The following is a 20,853-nucleotide window of genomic DNA, read 5'->3' on the forward strand; positions in this document are numbered from 1 at the left end:
GGGATGAAGACTGTGAGCCCCACGTGGGACAACCTGATGGATGACCTTGTTATCCATCCCAGCGCTTAGAACAGTGCTTTGCACATAGTAAGCGCTTACCAAACGCCATTATTATCATTATTATTATTATTAAAATGGGGGTGAAGACTAAGCCTCACGGGGGAACAGTCTGATCACCTTGTATCCATTCAATCGTATTTATTGAGCGCTTACTGTGTGCAGAGCACTGTATTAAGCGCTTGGGAGGTACAAGTTGGCAACATATAGAGACGGTATACTTGTATCCTTCCCAGCGCTTAGAACAGTGCTTTGCACATATTAAGGGTTTAACAACCGCCATTATTATTATTATTAAAATGGGGATGAAGACTGTGAGCCCCACGTGGGCCAACCTGGTGACCTTGATATCCATCCCAGCGCTTAGAATAGCGCCTTGCACATAGTAAGCGCTTACCAAACGCCATTATTATTATTCTTAAAATGGGGATGAAGACTGTGAGCCCCACGTGGGCCAACCTGATGACCTTGTTATCCACCCCAGCGCTTAGAACAGCGCTTTGCACATAGTAAGCGCTTATCAAACACCATTATTATTATTATTAAAATGGGGATGAAGACTGTGAGCCCCACGTGGGCCAACCTGATGACCTTGTTAGCCATCCCAGCGCTTAGAACAGCGCTTTTCACATAGTAAGCGCTTACCAAACGCCATTATTATTATTATTAAAATGGGGATGAAGACTGTGAGCCCCACGTGAGCCAACCTGATGACCTTGATATCCATCCCAGCGCTTGGAACAGTGCTTTGCACATAGTAAGCGCTTACCAAACGCCATTATTGTTATTATTAAAATGGGGATGAAGACTGTGAGCCCCACGTGGGCCAACCTGATGACCTTGTTATCCATCCCAGCGCTTAGAACAGCGCTTTGCACATAGTAAGCGCTTACCAAACGCCACTATTATTATTATTATTAAAATGGTGATGAAGACTGTGAGCCCCACGTGGGCCAACCGGATGACCTTGTTAGCCCTCCCAGCGCTTAGAACAGCTCTTGGCACATTAGTAGGCGTTTAACAAATACCATCATCATTATTAGCATTAAATACCGTAAACGAATAATGACTGTTGTAATTAGCGGGTGCTTACCGTGTGCGGAGGCCCGTGCCCTGAGGGCTGGGGAAGAAACGGTCGGGTGGGCGCGTGGCGGTAAGTGACGAGGCCCTGGATGAAGGCGGAACGCTCGTGGTAGACGCCCCCGGGCCAGGCCCGGCCGGGAGCAGGAGGGAGGCGCTCTCATCATCATCAATCGTATTTATTGAGCGCTTACTATGTGCAGAGCACTGTACTGAGCGCTTGGGAAGTACAAATTGGCAACATATAGAGACAGTCCCTACCCAACAGTGGGCTCACAGTCTAAAAGGGGGAGACAGAGAACAAAACCAAACATACTAACAAAATAAAATCAATAGAATAGATATGTACAAGTAAAATAAATAGAGTAATAAATATGTACAAACATATATACATATATACAGGTGCTGTGGGGAAGGGAAGGAGGTAAGATGGGGGGATGGAGAGGGGGATGAGGGGGAGAGGAAGGAAGGGGCTCAGTGTGGGAAGGCCTCCTGGAGGAGGTGAGCTCTCAATAGGGCCTTGAAGGGAGAAAGAGAGCTAGCTTGGCGGATGGGCAGAGGGAGGGCATTCCAGGCCCGGGGGAGGACGTGGGCCGGGGGTCGATGGCGGGACAGGCGAGAACGAGGCCTAACGGTGAGGAGATTAGCGGCGGAGGAGCGGAGGGTGCGGGCTGAGCTGGAGAAGGAGAGAAGGGAGGGGAGGGAGGAGGGGGCGAGGGGATGGACAGCCTGGAAGCCCAGGGTGAGGAGTTTCCAAGGTGTCGTTGCGTTGGACACCGCCCTTTGGCTCTCCAACCAACGGTGAGGGGCTGCAGGAGGGAGACAGACGGGGTCCTGCGCCCTCCGCCCAAGGACCGGCTTTCCACGTGGCCTAACTCCACAAGGAAGGGCGGAAGCAGCCCGGCTCAGTGGAAATCAATCAATCAATCGTATTTATGGAGCGCTTACTGTGTGCAGAGCACTGGACTAAGCGCTTGGGAAGTCCAAGTTGGCAACATAGAGAGACAGTCCCTACCCAACAGTGGGCTCACACTCTAAAAGAAAGAGCCCGGGCTTTGGAGTCAGAGGTCAGCTGGGTGACCTTGGCCAAGTCACCTCACTTCTCTCCGCCTCGGTGACCTCATCTGTAAAACGGGGGTGAAGACTGTGAGCCCTCCGTGGGACAACCTTGGAACCTCCCCAGCGCGTGGAACAGTGCTTTGCACATAGTAAGCGCTTAATAGATAATAATAATAATAATGGCATTTATTAAGCGCTTACTATGTGCAAAGCACCGTTCTAAGCGCTGGGAAGGTTACAAGGTGATCAGGTTGTCCCATGTGGGGCTCACAGTCTTAACCCCCATTTTACAAATGAGGGAACTGAGGCCCAGAGAAGTGAGGTGACTTGCCCAAAGTCACACAGCTAACAATTGCCGGAGTCGGGATTTGAACCCATGACCTCTGATTCCAAAGCCCGGGCTCTTTCCAATGAGCCTCGCTAATAGATGCCATTATTATTATTATTATCCGTTTTTAATAAAGGTGAGTAACCCAAACCTCGGCGATTGGGTTTCTTCCCCTCCTCCGGGCCGCCCAGGGAGGAGAAACGGGAAGCACGGATATTTTTATAATAATGATGGTACTATGTGCAAAGCACTGCGGGGATCCAAGGTGATCCGGTTGTCCCACGTAGGGCTCCCAGTCTTAATCCCCATTTTCCAGATGAGGGGAAGTGAGAAGCGAAGTGACTTGCCCAGAGTCACCCGGGGGCAGGATTTGAACCCATGACCTGTGACTCCAAAGCCCGGGCTTTTTCCATTGAGCCATGCTGCTTTTTTTAGCCAAGAAAAGCATCAGCGGGAATGCCTGGGCATTAGCTCTTCCGGGTCACCAGCCCCTGGCACCGTGCCACCCACCCACTCATCATCATCATCAATCGTATTTATTGAGCAATTACTGTGTGCAGAACACTGTACTAAGCGCTTGGGAAGTACAAGTTGCCACTCCTGGCCGACCTGGATGGAAGGCCTAGGGCTTCACAGATTTGTACGGATTATTATATCCACTCATTCAATCCATTCAATTATTGAGCACTTACTGTGTGACTTGTGACTCAGACAGGAAACTGAGGCACAGAGTTAAGTGACTTGCCCAAGATCACACAGCAGGCTCCTCCCAGAGCCAGGATTAGAAATCAATCCCTCAGTTGTATGTAAGCACTTACCGTGGGGAGAGCACTGGACAATACAGAGCTGAGAGACGTGTTTCCTGCCCACAGTGAGCTTACAGTCTAGGGGTCCGTGAGGCAGACGTTAATATAAATCAATAATTTATAGCTATGTACATAAGTGCTGTGGGGCGTGAGGTTTGGGTGACTGCCAAATGCCCAAAGGGTACAGACCCAAGAGCCTCCTGTGAATTCATTCAGTCATATTTATTGAGCGCTTCCTGTGTGCAGAGCACTGTGCTAAGCGCTTGGGAAATCCAAGTTGACAACATATAGAGCCGGTCCCTACCCAACAGCGGGCTCACGGTCTAGAAGGGGGGAGACAGATAACAAAACATATTAACGAAATAAAATAAATAGAATAGTAAATACGTACAACTAAAATAGAGTAATAAATATGCACATAGAGAAGCAGTGTGGCTCATTGGAAAGAGCCCGGGCTTTGGAGTCAGAGGTCATGGGTTCAAATCCCAGCTCTGCCAATTGTCAGCTGTGTGACTTTGGGCAAGTCACTTCACTTCTCTGGGCCTCAGTTACCTCATCTGTAAAATGGGGATTAAGACTGTGAGCCCCAAGTGGGACAACCTGATCACCTTGTATCCTCCCCAGCGCTTAGAACAGTGCTTTGCACATAGTAAGCGCTTAATAAATGCCATCATTATTATTATTATTATTATATATACAGGTGCTGTGGGGAGGGGAAGGAAGTAAGGCAGGGGGGTGGGGAGGAGGGGGAAAGGAAGGAGGGGGCTCAGTCTGGGAAGGCCTCCTAAAAGATGAGGTAACTGAGGCTCAGAGAAGTTAAATGACTTCCCCAAGGTCACACAGCAGACATGAGGCAGAGCTGGGATTCGAACCCATGAGGCAACTGAGGCTCAGAGAAATTAAGTGACTTGCCCAAGGTGACACAGCAGACACAAGGCAGAGCTGGGATTCGAACCCATGACCTCTGACTTCAAAGCCCGGACTCTTTCCACTGAGCCACGTTAAGCGCTTGCTATGTGGTGGGCTCTGTTCTAAGCACTGGAGCAGATACAAGGTAATTGAGTTGAACACAGTCCCTGACCCAAGGTGGGCTTGTGGTCTTAATCCCCATTTTACAGATGAGGTAACTGAGGCCCAGAGAAGTTAAATAACTTGTCCAAAGTCACACAGCCGACAAGTGCCAGAGCCAGGATTAGAACCCACGACCTCTGGCACCCAAGCGGCTCTTCCCACTAGGCCATACTGCTTTGCTGTTATCTCTTCCTCCCTTCAAACCCCTACTGAGAGCTCACCTCCTCCAGGAGGCCTTCCCAGACTGAGCTCCCTTTTTCCTCTCCTCCCCACAGCCCTTGTATATATTTGTACATATTACTCTAATTTTACTTGTACATATTTACTACTCTATTTTATTAATGATGTGCATATAGCTATGATTCTATTTATTCTGACGATTTTGACACATCTACATGCTTTGGTTGTCTGTCTCCCCCTTCTAGACTGTGAGCCCATTGTACCCAACAACCATCTCTATAGGGGTGCAATATATATACTATATATATATATATATATAGACCAACTCTATGTTGCTGACTTGTACTTCCCAAGCGCTTAGTACAGTTGGGAAGCAGCGTGGCTCAGTGGAAAGAGCCCGGGCTTTGGAGTCAGAGGTCATGGGTTCGAATCCCAGCTCTGCCACATGTCTGCTGTGTGACCTTAGGCAAGTCACTTAACTTCTCTGAGCCTCAGTTCCCTCATCTGTAAAATGGGGATTAAAACTGTGAGCCCCACGTGGGACAACTTGATCACCTTGTACCCCCCCCCAGCGCTTAGAACAGTGCTTTGCACATAGTAAGCGCTTAACAAATGCCATTATATATATATATATATATATATATATATATATATATATATACAGTGCTCTGCACACAGTAAGCGCTCAATAAATACAATTGAATGAATGAATAGGGTGGGGAGATGAGAGGTTAGTCAGGGAAGACTTTCTGGAGATGTAATTTCTGAAGGACGTTGATGAGGGTGAGAGTGGTCTGTTAAAGGGGAAGGAGTTGCGGGCGGGATGGAGGATGTGAGCAGGGGGTTGGCGACATGGTGCCCGTCCGTGGCTGGGGACTTCTCCGAATCCTGGCCGGGATGGCCGTGCCTTGGCTGCAGCCCGCTGACTGGAGGAAAGGTTTTGATCCTTTTGGAGAGCGGCCCCATCCTGCCACCATCCATCCAATTGTCTGTGGCCCAGGGCCGCACCTGCTCGTTCTGTAGGATTTGGCCAAGCTGGGAGGTGGCGAGTAGCCCAGAGGAAATCAGGCCTGCTCCTTGCCCTTGAGTCCCTGACCAAGCCAACCCCCAACCCTCGCCCAGCCCAACCCGCAGGCCCCACCAGAAGGCAAGGGGCCAGTGGGCCGTGTGGCTATCCTACCTTAGTATAGTGCTCTGCACACAGTAAGCGCTCAATAAATACGATTGAATGAATGAATAGGGTGGGGAGATGAGAGGTTAGTCAGGGAAGACTTTCTGGAGATGTAATTGCTGTAGGACCAGGTGAAGGAAGGATGGGGGGATTGGAGAAGGGGGACTTTTGGCTCCATGGAGACAAGACCCTTTGGCGCAGATCCCTTGGCCTCCTAGGAGCCACTTCCCCATCAGTCCAGGAAAACAGGCCCGATGGGGAAAAACTGCCAGTTCTGCCCATTCATCTCCTGGGGTGGTGGCGGGGAGACAGGAAGGGAAGAAGCTGGACCTTTAAGGGAAGGAAGGGGGCACGGTGGGAGGTAAAGAGGCCGTCCAGGGCCAGGGCAGCTCCAGGTGGTCCCAGACCGCTGTCGTCCCATGGAACAGAACCACTGGGGGCTCTGGGACAAAACCCCCAGCCCCCACAACTTCAATCCTATTTATTGAGCACTTACTGTGTGCAGAGCACTGTATTAAGCGCTTGATCTTGGCCCAGAGTTCCAGCTGGGCAAGTAGTCATCGGATCTAGGTCAGTTCCGCCTCACGTCCCCTTAAGTTCCCTCGCTGCTGGGGCCCTGCCCCCACCCTCGCCCCCCAACCCCGATCCGCCACCAGGGACCAAAGTGGAGAAAGCAAACCTGCGACGAGCGGGGAAGGAGCCTGGGGAGGACAGATGTAGACGAGAGCCGAGGAAGGGGAGAAGCGCCAGCTGAGATTGAGCGTGGGGCCCAAAGCAGGGAAGCCCACGGAAGCAGGGTCGGCAGTCAGGCGCTGGTTCGATAAGTTGATGAGTGAGATTGCTGATGTAATGAAGACGCTGATGGGGAGGAAAACAAGTCCAGAGGGAGAGAGATGGAGATTTGCCAAACCAGCTGGGGACCCGGCCCGGGCGGGTGTGGAGATGTAGCCGACATGCTGAAGAGCGGGGCCTGGATCCGGGCGGCCTCGAGAGAGCAGATGTTCCCCCGGCAGAGCCATGATGGAGCCGTAATTAGAGGCCCAGGTGGCCTCCTGGCTCGGCCTGGGGAGAGCCAGTGTGGGCCCTGCCAGCTGGGCAGTGCTGGCCCCTCCCCTCCCCATCCTTGTGACCCAAGGGCAAGCACTGGGGGTCGGGAGCAACCGCTCGTCCCTCAGGGAGGGGAGGCAGCCACCCAAGGAACCCAGGAACATTGTTTGCCCCAGAAACAGGCCAGGGAGTCCTCTTGTAGCAGAACCCATCCTTCCAGCATGGGGCAGTTCAGCAGGACTGGGGAATCCCACAATGCCCAGAACCTGCAGGCCCCGGTGGCATCACCCTCCGACAGGTTGGCTCTGGTCTGGGGATGGCGCACCGCTCCTTGCCCGTGAGGCCATTCGGTCCTTCCTGGAGGGAGTCCCCAGTCAGTCAACAGCACGTACTGAGCGCCCACTGTGTGGCAAGCTCTGTACTGAGCAGGCGTGATCATTGCCCTAAGGGAGCTTACAGTCTAGTAGATGAGACAGAAACACCATCCCCACCGGTTTCTCCGTAAAGTTTGGACGAAAGGCCCATTGGAAGCTGCTGCATCAGGAACCAAGACAACTTCAACAGCCACTGGCTCTGCCTACCGTCCAGCCGATAAGTAAAGATGTTACGTTACACTACTAGAGGGCCCCAGATCTAGATGGGAAACTCCCTAACTTGGCCCCACTGGCCTTTCAGGGTTAACCCACTGTCCCTCCAGCATGGCTTTCGAGTTGGTGCTGTCAGAGAGATCCCCAGATTTTTGGTGAGAGTGGGACAGAGGTTCACCATTTTGCATCAAGTGACTCCAAATAGCTGGAGAAGAGAACAGCCCACATCTGCCTTGAGTCTTTGCCTAAGGAGATGATTCAACTGTGAAGCAGGCCTTGAGCGAGGGGTAAGAGCCTTATTGTAGACCTTCGGAGACCAGATCACGCTATCTACAGTAGGCCGCCCCCAGGAGAGCGACAGCCAGGGCCAAGGTGAAGGACTAGGACTAGCCATGGGGTAGGTGTGAGTGAGGCTCCGGCCTTCCTCCTAAGCGTTAGTTCAGTGGTTCCTCACTCCCGCTCCAAGCCTTAGAGCCCCTGTGAGCCCCGTGGGACAACCAGACCTTTAAACCCACTTTCCTTCACCTTTTTCCCCCACACAAGGCTTCTCCGGGCTCCACGGCCTCTTCCCTTCTAGGTGGCAGTCACTACAGGTGGTGCCAGGACAGGGGATGAGAGGGTCAAGGAGCGTGAAACCAAGTTTCGAGAGGAAGGGGCTCAGAATGTGATCCTCTTTCCTGCAGACGTAAAATATTCTATTTATTTTATTTTGTTAATATGTTAATATTTTGTTGTCCGTCTCCCCCTTCTAGACTGTGAGCCTGCTGTTGGGTAGGGACCATCTCTGTATGTTGCCAACTTGTAGTTCCCAAGCACTTAGTACAGTGCTCTGCACACAGTAAGCGCTCAATAAAAACGACTGAATGAATGAATGAAAGTGATGCTCCATTTTCAGGACCCTCACATCCCACTTTCCCCGCTGTCGTTACAGGAATTCAAAGTCGACCACCCATCCGCGTCCTCTCCTCACGGGGGTTTGCGGGATGCGTGATCCCTGCAGGGTTTCTGTCCTCTCTGAAGACACACAAAATCCCCACGCAAAACACACCAGCAGAAGGATTTTTACAAGGGCCCAGAACCTGGTTCGGTTCTTCATGCCAGTTTTCCCCACCGTCCCTGCTCCTCAGAGCTACTTTTTGCAAGGTGTCCGGGCGACCTATGAGGTTCTTGTTCGTTACAGGATTACTGCTGGTGTTTAAGAAAAGCCTGACTCCCCTGGAATGGAGGAGGGGGGAGCGCCAGAGAAAGGAACTGGCTCTGCGGGCTATGTCCAGCAGGGAATGGGGAAAAGGCTGCACAAATCGAGCCCCTGGCTTCCTCCCTTTAGCCAGGATGCTGTGCCAGGGATCCAGCTGTCCAGCCTAGGCCCGCACAGCCCATGGGGTGGCATCAGCGCTTAGAACAGTGCTTTGCACCTAGTAAGCGCTTAACAAATACCAAGATTATTATTATTATTATGATCCCGTGCCCTGGCTAAGCAGGGAAGGCAGGTCAAAAGCTGTTCCCAGCCACAAACTGGGAGACCGGCTGGGCCATTACTAGGGCAGTAGCGCCATCTGCCGTGTCCAATGGAGGCACCATCCCTATCATCTTTTATCATCTTTTATCATCCCTATCATCTTTTATCTTTTAAAGTCTATCATCACTTCCAATAATCTGCATTTTCAAGAGGGAGCCGGTAGGCCAACGAACCAATAGTTGAGCAGGGGCGCTAAACAGTAACCACGTTAAGTGCTTACCGTGTGCAAGAACACTGTAGGAAGCCCTGGAAAAATACCCAGGTGAAAGTCACCGATGACTCCAGACTCTCAAAAGAGTCTCAGTAAGACTGAGGAAGGGGAGAGAAAACACTCAACAGATACCGCTGATCGGGAGTTCAAAGGGGCAGAAGTAGTACAGAACAACCCCTGCTCCAGTGAGGGTAGCGTCTCCCTTTGAGATTTTTGGAAACCCAGTTTATTTTTTTTTTTTAGGTATAAAGCAAAAATTGTCTAACTTTCCACAAAAACCACCACGCTCAGAGAACGTGCCCTGCAGGAGGGCTGAGTTCGAGGTTTCCCTCACCCCTGACCCGTTGAACCAGTTCTACCACCTGCCAGACAATGGGGGCAGATGGTTTGGCAGGAAAGGAGGGAAGCGTCTCAACTGTGCCCGGCCCGGCAGAGAAACAGTCTGATCTCACTTTTGTGAGATGTGGGCAGTGTGAAGAGGAAGCAGCTGGGCCTAGGGGAAAGAGCAAAGGCCTGGGATTCAGAGGGCCTGAGATCTAATCCCGGCTCTGGTCCTTGTTTGCCGTGCGAGCATGGGCAAGTCACAACCTTCTCTGGGGCTCAGTTACCTCATCTATAAAATGGGGATAGGGACTGTGTCCAATCTTTAGTTTGGATGTACTCCAGTCCTCAGTACAGTGTAAACACTTAATATCATTAAAAAAAAAACCTAAAACGAACAAAAACCCACAAGGGTGCACAAAGAGGGTGTTCCGAGAACTGGAACGAGGGCCCGGGCCCAACCTCACCCCCTTTCTAGTCCCCCCACCCCGGGCAGGGGACTTTGTTTCTGCCACCAGTGGCTCTTGCTGATCATTACGCAGTTGTTGTGCGGGGAGGCTCCGCCCCATTCAATACACAGGTTCACATGCACAGCTGTTACAAGTCAGTTTTTTTTTTTATAGAACTTTTAAGTTAAGCTTAAATTACCTTTTAACAATTTTAAATTGCACATTTGATACCGATCTAAAAAGAGCAAGATTAATTTAATCAAAAAAAAACAAAAACCCCACACCACTGCAATATTAACGCCTTCTGTTACTTTTTACAGATCTGTACAGCCAGGTAACAAAGAACGCCTTGATCCCCGGTCATACCTACCGTAGAGCCGGGCCCGGCCCCCGTTCCACGCCCGGGAGCGACCGCTAGACCACAGGCTCAGAAAAGGGTCAGTTGCCCCGCCGCACAAACCGTTTCTACTGCCCCGATGACATTTGGTGTGAAAAAGACTTGAATTCCCTTTGTTTCCAGTGTTTCTCTTGTACAAAATATTACAATGATTTTTTTTTTATATATATTTACAGACTTTGCACAGATAGAAAATGGTTACAGGTTACAATTGGGCTTGGCAGTGTTTGGGGTGGGGGAAAATGCCTGCTCTCCCCGGGCAGGTCTGTGTGAAGCCACACGCTTTTCTGTGGGCTGAGTGGTTGAGGTGCCTTCAGTGGTTCATTGCCATGGGTGGAACTTGCCTGGGTTGATTGGTACTGGGAGATCAACACGCTTAAAAGAACAACAACAACAAAAAAACCCCCACAGGCTATGACAAGCTAATGACACCAGTGAGGTTTGATCTTGAGGCAGCAAGTTTAGAAGAAAAAAAAAAAAAATCAATCCTCATCTGCACCTGTGTCAACCAGATCTACTAGATCTTTAAGAAGGAGCCAGCCACATTTCATATTGGGATAACCGGAATAAATAACCTATTTGAAGTTTTACTTTGTGTGGGGGTTTTTTTTGCCTTTTTTTTTTTTAAACGGTTGGAACTCCAGTAGGGAGAGGAGGCTGTAAAGCTACCATTTTATGGCTTTTTTTTAAAAAGAGAATTCCCTGCCTTATGTAGATGAGGTATGTCTTCTTAAAGTGAACACAGTATGGCAAAAAGGAAGCAACTCCTTGGGGGAGGCCAGTGTTCGGTAATGCGATGTGACCGTACGCTCTCTGACTGCCAAGCCCAATTCTAAGACAGTGCAAGAAGGGGGTTTAGTGGGGGTGCAGAGGCTTGGCTAGTAGCTGTCTACCCACTGAGCAAATCCTCTTTCCACCAGAGTCCGGTTTATAGACAGCACCTAGAGCACGAGAGAGAGGTGGGGTAAGTCAAGTATCAGGAAACAAGTCACTACTCCGATCATCACGGAGGGTGGGGGCCCAGACCCGACAACCCGCGTCCAGTTTCTGAATGAAGAGTTGAAAAGGAGCTGAAATCCCTGAACGGTTTCCCCATTGATAGTGCCACTACCGGGTCAGAAAGCCCAGCTGAAGCTTTGGTTTTAAAGTGGCAAAAACCAATTTGGGGAAGGAAAAGGAGTGGAGGTAGACAGAGCCGGGGTCAGACGGACAGAGTGATCCATACCTCCTCTCCGATCATGCTCCACAGCTGTATGAAAGGCAGGCCCGTGGCACTGTCATAGTTTGTAACCTGGAAGACCAGAAAACACGCCTCAGGAGACCGCGGCAGAGAAGCACCTGGTACCGGAGACGGCTCCAAGAGCCCAGAGATTTTGAAGCCCAAGCTGAGCTGTGTGTGTGTGCGTATATATGTGGCGGGGCGGGGCCAGCCAGGGGACTCCCTAGACCCAGAATCACCCCTCCTTCCCTCGCCCCACCGTACCTGGGCAAGGAGAGCTGTGCCTCGGGTCATCTCGATCACAGCCGCATCAGCTTCCGATGAGAAGCGGTCTTCGTCTTGGGGAGGAGAGCCAGAACAGAACCGGTCAGGCTTGAAGGTGGGGCTGAGTCGGGAAGCTTTCAGGAAAGGGACAGGGATCCCCACATATTGGGCTGGCGGGAGGGCGTGTTCAGTGAACAGCACGGCTGACCCAGAGGTTCACCTATGGTTGGGAGTGTGGCTGAAGGCAGCAGGAAACCCAGCCCCCTCCCTCCCGCCCACAGTGTGCCTACCTAGACCTCCAAGAGATTAAGGGGTCCGCCCCAGAGCCTGGGGCAGAGTAGCAGCGACGGGGGTGTGGGGATGCGGGGGAGATGCTCTGGCCTCCCAGGAGATCGCAGCCCAAAGGGTACAAGCGGTTCAGAAGGAAAGCCAAGGGCAGGCAGACAGCCCCATTACCTTGAAGCGGCACCACACCGTCCAATAAGACTTCTGCTCCTTGAAATGGTAGTGTGACAAAGTCAGACCTGCCAAGTGCGAAAGCCAGAGTTGAAGGGTGTGGGTCTCAATTCTCACCCCGACGCTCGCCACTGGGGGATGGAAGGGCAGACCCAAACAGGACCAGGGTAGCTCAACCCCGGGTAACAGCGGGGCCGGGTGGGTATGGCACAGCCGCCTCCCTGCCCTGACCGGCTGTGGCTGGCGCCTGTCAGTCACGGGGTTCGGGGCCACCAAGATGTGGGCACTATCTTCCAGGCCAAGCCCACCTCTGGGTCCCCTGTGTCGGCAGCTTCGGTTCTTCCAGTGGCTACCTCTGTGGCTGCGAAACAAGACCCCAGCGCGGGTGGGGGAAAAGAGGAAAGGGGCTGACCTGATTTGTCGAAGAATTTCAATTTTCACTCTTTCGTATCCGCCGTAGTCCACGTAGCGGATCTCAACTTCGCTGCTGTCTTTGTAGTATGCCACAACTTGGGCTCGCCACCAGGCCCCGTCCACGCCAGGGGCTGCACAGATCACGCCCACTGCCAAGCGGCGGGGTTGGGGGGGGGGGGGGAGAGAGAGAGAGAATGAGCATGGTTACTGCCCCAGTTTCCCTCCCTAAGAGCAGCAGCATTTGAGCACCCATTTGGAAGTACGCAATGCCAGAATGACATGTTCCCTGCCCTTCAGCAGGCTTAAACTTGGACGGGGCCAGGCCAAGGCACCAGAAAGGTCACAGACGACACCGGCACGGCCCAGGTCAGCCCCCAGCCTCAATCAATCAATCATATTTATTGAGTGCTTAGTACAGTGCTCTGCACACAGTAAGCGCTTGGGAAGTACAAGTTGGCAACATATAGAGACAGTCCCTACCCAACAGTGGGCTCACAGTCTAGAAGGGGGAGGCAGAGAACAAAACCAAACATATTAACAAAATAAAATAGAATAGATATGTACAAGTAAAATAGAGTAATAAATATGTACAAGCATATATATATATATATATATGATCAGTGCTTTGCACATAGTAAGCGCTTAATGTTAATATGTTTTGTTTTGTTGTCTGTTTCCCCCTTCTAGACTGTGAGCCCACTGTTGGGTAGGGACCGTCTCTAGATGTTGCCAACTTGGACCTCCCAAGTGCTCAGTACAGTGCTCTGCACACAGTAAGCGCTCAATACGATTGAATGAATGCGGTGGAGTAGGGATTCGAACCCATGACCTCTGACTCCAAAGCCCGTGCTCTTCCCACTGAGCCACGCTGCTTCCTTATATCCTCCCCAGTGCTTAGTACAGTGCTTTGCACATAGTAAGTGTTTAACAAATACCACAATTCTTAATAATAATAATAATAATAATAATGGCATTTGTTAAGCGCTTACTACGTGCCAGATGCTGTACTAAGCGCCGGGATAGATACCAATTAGTCGGGTTGGACATAGTTCCTGTCCCACTTGGGGCTCCCACTCTTCATCCCCATTTTACAGATGAGGGAACTGAGGCCCAGGGAAGTGAAGTGACTCGTCCAAGGTCACACAGCATACCAGCCTCCCTCCTGCAGCGTCCAGAACCAGTCATCCCCTTCCCAAGGTCTGGCCAGCTTCCCTTCAGCTGGGCGGGGCGGGCAGCCAAGGATGGGGCCTGGAGAGCTGCTGCTGCTGCTGCTCACTTTCCTGCCACCCACAGTACTTATGTACAGATCTGTTACTTATTTACATCAATGTCTGTCTCCTCCTCTAGACGGTAAGCTCCTTCTGTAACTTATTGTTATACTGTACTTTCCCAAGCGCTCTGCACAGTAAGCGCTCTGTACAGTGCTCAAGAAATACAACTGACTGACTAGTGGACGGAGGAGGAGAAAATGGGTTGGAAGGACACCAGAGTCCCAATCCCTGCCTGCACTAAACCCGGATCGTTCAGACCTCAAGCCTCCCGCCTGAGCAGAGCCAAACAGCCACCCTCCCCAGAGCGGGAGCCAACATTGCCTGGGCTCTCTTGGCCCTCCCAGGCCAGAGTCCCCCCCCGGGCCAGTCCGTTGCACCTGCAGCCTCCCGGACACTCCTCGGCCAGGTCAGGGGCCCCACGTACACAGGAGGCCTGGAGGCCCCGGACCAGAGCCTCGCTCGACCCAGCTGGTACTTGCCTTCCACAGGGGTGGGCAGGGTGGGGATGCCCGGCTGAGAGTAGCAGAGGTACATCTGCTGGTCCAGGCTGCGCAGGGCGTGAAAGGTGGGGTGCGTGTGCTGCTGGACAAACATGTGGCCGGCGTTCACTTGACTGACCACAATCACCTCCACGGTGACCCCGTCCGGGAGCATGAGCTGCCAAGGGGAGGAGAGCGCCGTGTCAGTTCCCTCCCATCTCAGGCTTCCCTGCTAAGGCTACCCAGAAATGACCAGGATCCAGGTGATATCTGGCCCAGGGCCTCCACTGCATTTCTTCTGGAGACCCTGCTGCAGCAGCAGCAGCAGCGATAGACCATCTTAAGATGGAGGAAAAATAGCCTGTCTTGATTTGTGGGATTTCCCCACAGCATTAGCAGCACAGCTAAGTAGCACCAGGAGCCCACCCGTCTGTCGTGCACATCAGAGGAGACCCCAGTAGGTGGGCGACCCCTCGTTTCTTGGCAGCTTGGTGGCTCTTCTCCTGCAACTCCCAAGAGCTTGACTTCCCAGAAACCACTCACCCACCCACCTGGGATCCCCATAGTGGCATTGGGTGGAAGATGCCAAACTTGGGGTGACCCCCCGCTATTCCGGTCCTGCATCCTGGTCTGGGATCAGCCCAGCACAGCAAGTGGGAAGACGGCTCAGACTGGTCCTCACTCTTAAGAATCTAACCAGCATTGCTTCGGCCGGGGAGTTCTTGGCCACTAAGATTTCTTTCCTCCCCTCCTTCACTCACTCGCCTTCCCGCCCAGCTTGTGTGCTGGTGGGGAGCGGTCAGCTCAGCACTGGTCTTCAGACTGCTGAGGGACAGGCTTACTGATCGGTTCTACCCAGGCACTTAAATAAACTAAGTGCCAATGGAAGAGAACAGTGAAAGCCATTTAATTAAAAAGTATGAGCAGGCACAGGGCCAAGCCAAGCTTCCCTCTGAGGGAAGGACTGATGTTATTTCAAAAGAAGCCAGCCAGCCAGCTTTTCTCAGAACATCCACTGAGGGGGTACGGGGAGAAACCAGCTTCTCCACGCAACTGTCACTCCATAACTGGGAGAAGGGATTATGGAACAGCCGCGACCGTAAGTGTTTCCGCCCCAGCAGAGGTCTGTGGGCCGGGGGCAGTTGGGTCCGTCACAAATATACACTTCTCTGCAAGTCCATTAATTGGGATTAGGTTTGGGGTCTTCTGCCTTCGGCATATCTGGGGGATCCAAATCAAATGCATCATCTAACAAGACACGGAGTCCCAAGAGGTGCCAATTGGGGGCTGGGGGGGGGCATCAGTCTGACATCTTCTGCCAGTGGTTGCCTGGGTTGGCCAGATTGGCAAAGGGCCAACGGGAGAGTGAACCCTTGCCACTCTGTTCAGGTGTGAAGCGTTGGGGCAGCCTCGTGGAGGCCACTTCAGGCAAGACCAGCAAGGGCTGCTGTGGGGACCTCGAGGGAGACCGCTGCTGAGTGACGGCAGGAAACAGAGAGAGAGAGAAAGCGGTGGCTGTAGAAATACAACAGGGACCAGGGCAGTTTTCTGAGCACTAGGGCAAGGAAGAGGGAGTCCAGGAGCTCATCAGGCAGTAGCTTCACTGGACTGGTGTTTTCCCACTACGGGGTGTTAGTGCACTTTAGTCCAGGACAGAAGAGTAGGATGGACAAGTGGATGGCGCAGTAGCAGAACCAGGCCTGCCCTGGCCAAGGTTTCTCTCCAGAGCAGAGACCCAGGGGTGAGGAGGCCCCACTCGGGGTTGTGGACTGCACCTGCCAATGCCCTGGCTGCGCCCAGGTCCCCTTAGGGGGAAAGTCTTCGTGTTTGGAAGGAGCCCTTACCCAGGAGGTCATTGGAAGAGAAGGCAGGTTCAGAGAAGGCGGGGGCGGGGCATAGATGTTGGTGAGGTTCAGCTCCTTGAACTTCTTGCCAATCAAGTTTAGTGCTTTATCCACGTGATGCTGAGAGCCTGAAGAGAAGACAAAGCACCCTGGAGTGACGTCCCACCACAGTAACAGGCCCGCTCGTCCCAGGGGAACGAGAAAACCCCCCACCCGAATCCTTCAGTGAATGGGAGACCCAAGGACTCGGCTTTCAAATGCAGTGTTCCTCGGGAAGCAGAGCCCATAGAGACCCTTCTAAAAACTAGACAGTTTTTCCAGTAATAATAATAATGATGGCATTTACTAAGCACTTACTATGTGCAAAGACAGCACTGTTCTAAGTGCTGGAATAGATGCCATTGCTAAGCCAGTGATGTGAACTCCTAAGGAATGTAGGGATTGGGCTCCTGCAGGCCAAGGAAACCACAGCATAAGCCCAGGAGTGTGCCAAGCCCACTGCAGGCAAGTGGATAAAGTAGTACTAATAGCATTATTAAGCCTATGTGCCCCCCCAACTCTACTAAGCACTGGGAGAGAATACACAGGTGAGAATTACAAACAGTCCCCGTCTCTTGTGGGACTCACAGGAATCCTGCCTCTGGTGACCGAAAACTCGATTTCCTTTCCATATTCTGCCTCCCGGAATTCTTTTAAAGGTCAATTAGAGGTGTAGCAATAATGGCAGTAATAGGTGGGCCCACCAACTGACCACAGTACGGAAGGGTCTTGGAAGCCAGCTGGCCTGGCCACATCTTGGCAGTCCCAGATTCATTGCCAGGTGGTGGCAGCCCAGAGTGTGGTAACAAAGAGATTTTCTTCTTTTAAAATAAAAATAAACAGTTCCTCAAAGAATGCCTGGGGAAGAGAGGGGTGTTGTTATTTCTAGCTTCCTCTGGTCTAGTCTGGAGGCCTGGGTTTTCAAGAGATGGGGCACACCGACGCTGAAGAGCAGGGCGTGACATTTCAGAACAGAAACCCCACTGACCTTCTATGTGGCAGATCTGAAAATCCTGGGTGTAGGGAAGGGTTGAGATATAAATCTTGGCACCTGAAGTTTGCTTCAGAAAGCTCACGTATCTTCCTTGCTTGCCAATTAGCCGACCAACTAAATGCTTTAAAAAAAAAAAGCGAGGGAAAGAAAAGGGGTAGTAACAATAATAATAATAATGATATTTGTTAAGAATTGACTGTGTACAAAGCACTGTTCTGAACTCTGGGGAAGATACGAAATAATCAGGTCAGACACAGTCCCTCTCCCATACAGTACGCACAATCTAAGGAGAAGGGGCAAAGAGGTATTGAGCCCCCATTTTAGAGATGAGGGAACTGAGGCACAGAGATGTAAAGTGATTTGCCCAGCAGACGAGTGGCAGAGCCAGGATCAGAACGCCTGACTCTCAGGCACGTGCTCTCTCCACTAAGCCACGCTGCTTGGGCATAGAAGAGTATAATCGCCAAGTCAGAAGCCAGAGGTCACGTGTCTCCTTTGCCCTACTCTGACCATGAAGCAGCCCATTCCTATTTTGTCTCCCGGGAATAGAAGGCACAAAAAGCCAAGTCCGGGACAGGTGCCTGAACCAGACGGCGGACACAAAGACACGAGGTTTGAGGCAGACTGCGCTCCAAAGAGGAGGGAGTCAACAGTAATTAGACCACCACCTACACCCAACCTCTCCCCGCTTCTCCCCTGTGCTTAGTACAGTGCTCAGCACACATTAAGTGCTTACTAAATACTAACTCTGAAATCCCGGGAGCAGGAGGGAAAGCTTCATTCGATGGAAGAGAAGCCTGCGAACCTGATTAATAGCCTGAGGTTACCACCCCATTTGTAGCAGCGTGGATATATGTGTTGGCCAATCTGGGCACTCACTGCCATCAAGCGTGCTGGAAGGCTCCCAGGCGAGGTCACCACCCAGAACAAATCCAAAAAAAGTCAGACTTCAGGCCTGAGGGATGGGACTCTCTGCTCCGCCCTCCCCACGCTCAGGCCACTGCCCCACCTACACATCAGCCAGATTTAGCACCAACCCTCCATTACAGGCACAGGGACGGGCACAGTTTAGCCCAAATGATGCCATAACAGAAGGAGAGGAATGGCCCAGGCTGGGGATTTTCCTGGCCACAGGCATCCCCGCTCTAGACCTGGCATGGTGATGAAGAGAAAGAATGTGAGGAAGAGCAGGTTGGGGGCAGCATCCCTCAAGGATTAGTTCTAAAATGCGGATGCAGACCATTCACAGAGGAGGTAACTAATAAATTGGTTTTGGGCAAGGGGCAGAACTGCCTATCAGGGTTCAAAGCACGAGCCAGGCCAAAAAGGCCACTGGCTCCAGCCAGGCTTCTGCAGGGGTTGACTCGGATGAGTCAAAGATGCCGTGTCTAGTAGTCACAGGCCGACTCACAGGCCCCTTTTAGACTGTGAGCCCACTGTTGGGTAGGGACTGTCTCTATGTGATGCCAATTTGTACTTCCCAAGCGCTTAGTACAGTGCTCTGCACATAGTAAGCGCTCAATAAATACGATTGATTGATTGATTGATTGATTGATTGACTCACTGTTGTCCTGGCCTGCCTAGTGTCTCCAAGTTGTGACCCTGGCATCTTCAGAGACTCTAGGGCTCCCCAGAACTAGCCCCTGGCAGGCACAAAAAGTCCCGGAAATGGAAGGAGGAGTAAAGGGCAAGGAAGAGAAGGGGTAATAATAATAATAACAATAATAATTTAAAAAAATACTTGTTCATTGCTATATGGCAAGCGAGGTCATGGGTTCAAATCCCAGCTCTGCCAACTGTCGGCTGTGTGACTTTGGGCAAGTCACTTCTCTGTGCCTCAGTTACCACGTGTGTAAAATGGGGATTAAGACTGTGAGCCCCAAGTGGGACAACCTGATCACCTTGTATCCTCCCCAGTGCTTAGAACAGTGTTTGCACATAGTAAGCACTGAATAAATGCCATTTAAAAAAAAAAAAGAGCACTGGGTAGACACAAGTTAATCAGGGTGGACACAGTCCCTGTCCCACATGAGGTTCGCAGTTTCAATCTCCACTTTACAGATGAGTAACTGAGGCACAGAGAAGCGACTTGCCGAAGGTCACACAGCAGACGAGTAGCTCAGAGAGTGAAGGAGACAGGGGAGCAGGACACGGGGTGGCTCACCTTTGGCACCTCAATCTCCCACACGGTGAGCTCCGCCTTGGTGGGCTCAGATCCTGCCTTGGAGCCCTGGTGACTCTCGGTCTTCCCAAGGGCGCAGCCGCTGTCCACCGAATCCATGCTGTTCACGTCCGAACCTGCCGGGGAAGGAAGCGGGAGAGATAAATATGGTGCAGGGAAAGCTTCCTTTTTGCTGTGTCCCGGGCCGCCCCGACACCACCGGGGGTGAGGATCCAGCTCTCAGTGGGCGGCTGTCCTTTCAAGGCCTGAGAGCTTTCTGGTAGATGAGACACCGCTGAGGCTGGTGAAGCCAACCAGCAGCCCCTCAGCTTGGTTCTTCCTAGACACAGCCCAGTTCTTCAGGGGACCAGGGTGGACGGGCAGGGGCCACAAAACGGGCTGCTGCTGAACCGCTTCGGGGAGGCAATCTGGTTTAAGAGCAGCCCTCTCAAGAGGGAGGGCTGGTCTTCTTGGGGTTCCTAGCTAGCTTGACACCTGGAAGCAACTGGACTGTTGGATCACAACCACCTCTCCCGAGAGAGGGCCCTCGAGGTGTGCTACCCCAACGAGGACGGCCAAGCCGCCGCTCAGTTATTAGCTTCGAGGGCTATCTGTTGAGCAGGCAGAAGGAGGGACGTGAGACAGAAGGGGAATTTGTGAAACCCGCCCAGAACTGAGATGGCCCACCCCAAACCCTGGCCTCCACTCTGGGAATCAAGAGAGTGGGGCCTCTGTCCGCCGGACTAGAGGGACAGGTAGTGCCCATCCTTTGGCTGCTTTCAGCCTCTAGCATACCGGACCATATGTGAGTGAATGTGTGGGGCCGTTACTGGAAGACCAATCAATCGTATTTATCAAATGCTTATTGTGTGCAGAGTACTGTACTAAGTTGAGTGCTTGGAAGAGTACAGAGTTGGCAGATGCTCCATGCCCACAAGGAGCTTACAGTCTAGAGGGGGAAGATGACTGCATAATAACGTTGGGAACTGCTGAGCTCATACGTGCCACGTACTGGAGTAGCTACAAGGGTAATCAGGTCAGATACGGACCCCGTTTCACATGAGGCTCACAGTCTAAGAGGGAAGAAGCAGCGTGGTTCAGTGGAAAGAGCACGGGCTTTGGAGTCAGAGGTCATGAGTTCAAATCCCGCCTCTGCCAACTGTCAGCTGTGTGACTTTGGGCAAGTCACTTCTCTGGGCCTGAGTTACTTCATCTGTAAAATGGGGATTAAGACTGTTAGCCCTCTGCGGGACAACCTCATCACCTTGTAACCTCCCCAGCGCTTAGAACAGTGCTCTGCACATAGTAAGCGCTTAATAAATGCCATTATTATTATTACTGAATTCCCCTTTTACAGATGAGGAAAACAAGGTCCAGAAAAATGAATACACTTGCCCAGCAGGACCCAGCAGACAAGTAACTGAGCTAG

The 20,853-nt window shown here is 51.9% G+C and overlaps 1 protein-coding gene across 2 annotated transcripts in view; it reads right to left on the reverse strand.

Moving 5' to 3' along the window:
• Positions 1–9,909: 9,909 nt before the first annotated feature.
• Positions 9,910–20,853, reverse strand: part of AKAP1 (A-kinase anchoring protein 1) — a 34,921-nt gene continuing 23,977 nt past the window's right edge. For both annotated transcript variants that reach the window (XM_038759535.1, XM_038759536.1), the window contains exons 3-11: positions 19,428–19,561; positions 17,258–17,384; positions 16,231–16,358; positions 14,387–14,564; positions 12,635–12,785; positions 12,223–12,290; positions 11,767–11,840; positions 11,509–11,574; positions 9,910–11,224 (exon numbers count right to left, since the gene is read on the reverse strand). In XM_038759535.1, the coding sequence (XP_038615463.1) occupies positions 11,162–11,224; positions 11,509–11,574; positions 11,767–11,840; positions 12,223–12,290; positions 12,635–12,785; positions 14,387–14,564; positions 16,231–16,358; positions 17,258–17,384; positions 19,428–19,561 (989 nt within the window). In that variant the 3' untranslated portion in view covers positions 9,910–11,161. The remainder of the gene's footprint in view (positions 11,225–11,508; positions 11,575–11,766; positions 11,841–12,222; positions 12,291–12,634; positions 12,786–14,386; positions 14,565–16,230; positions 16,359–17,257; positions 17,385–19,427; positions 19,562–20,853) is intronic.

The sequence above is a fragment of the Tachyglossus aculeatus genome, chromosome 17 (assembly GCF_015852505.1).
Source record: "Tachyglossus aculeatus isolate mTacAcu1 chromosome 17, mTacAcu1.pri, whole genome shotgun sequence".
Taxonomy (NCBI): domain Eukaryota; kingdom Metazoa; phylum Chordata; class Mammalia; order Monotremata; family Tachyglossidae; genus Tachyglossus; species Tachyglossus aculeatus.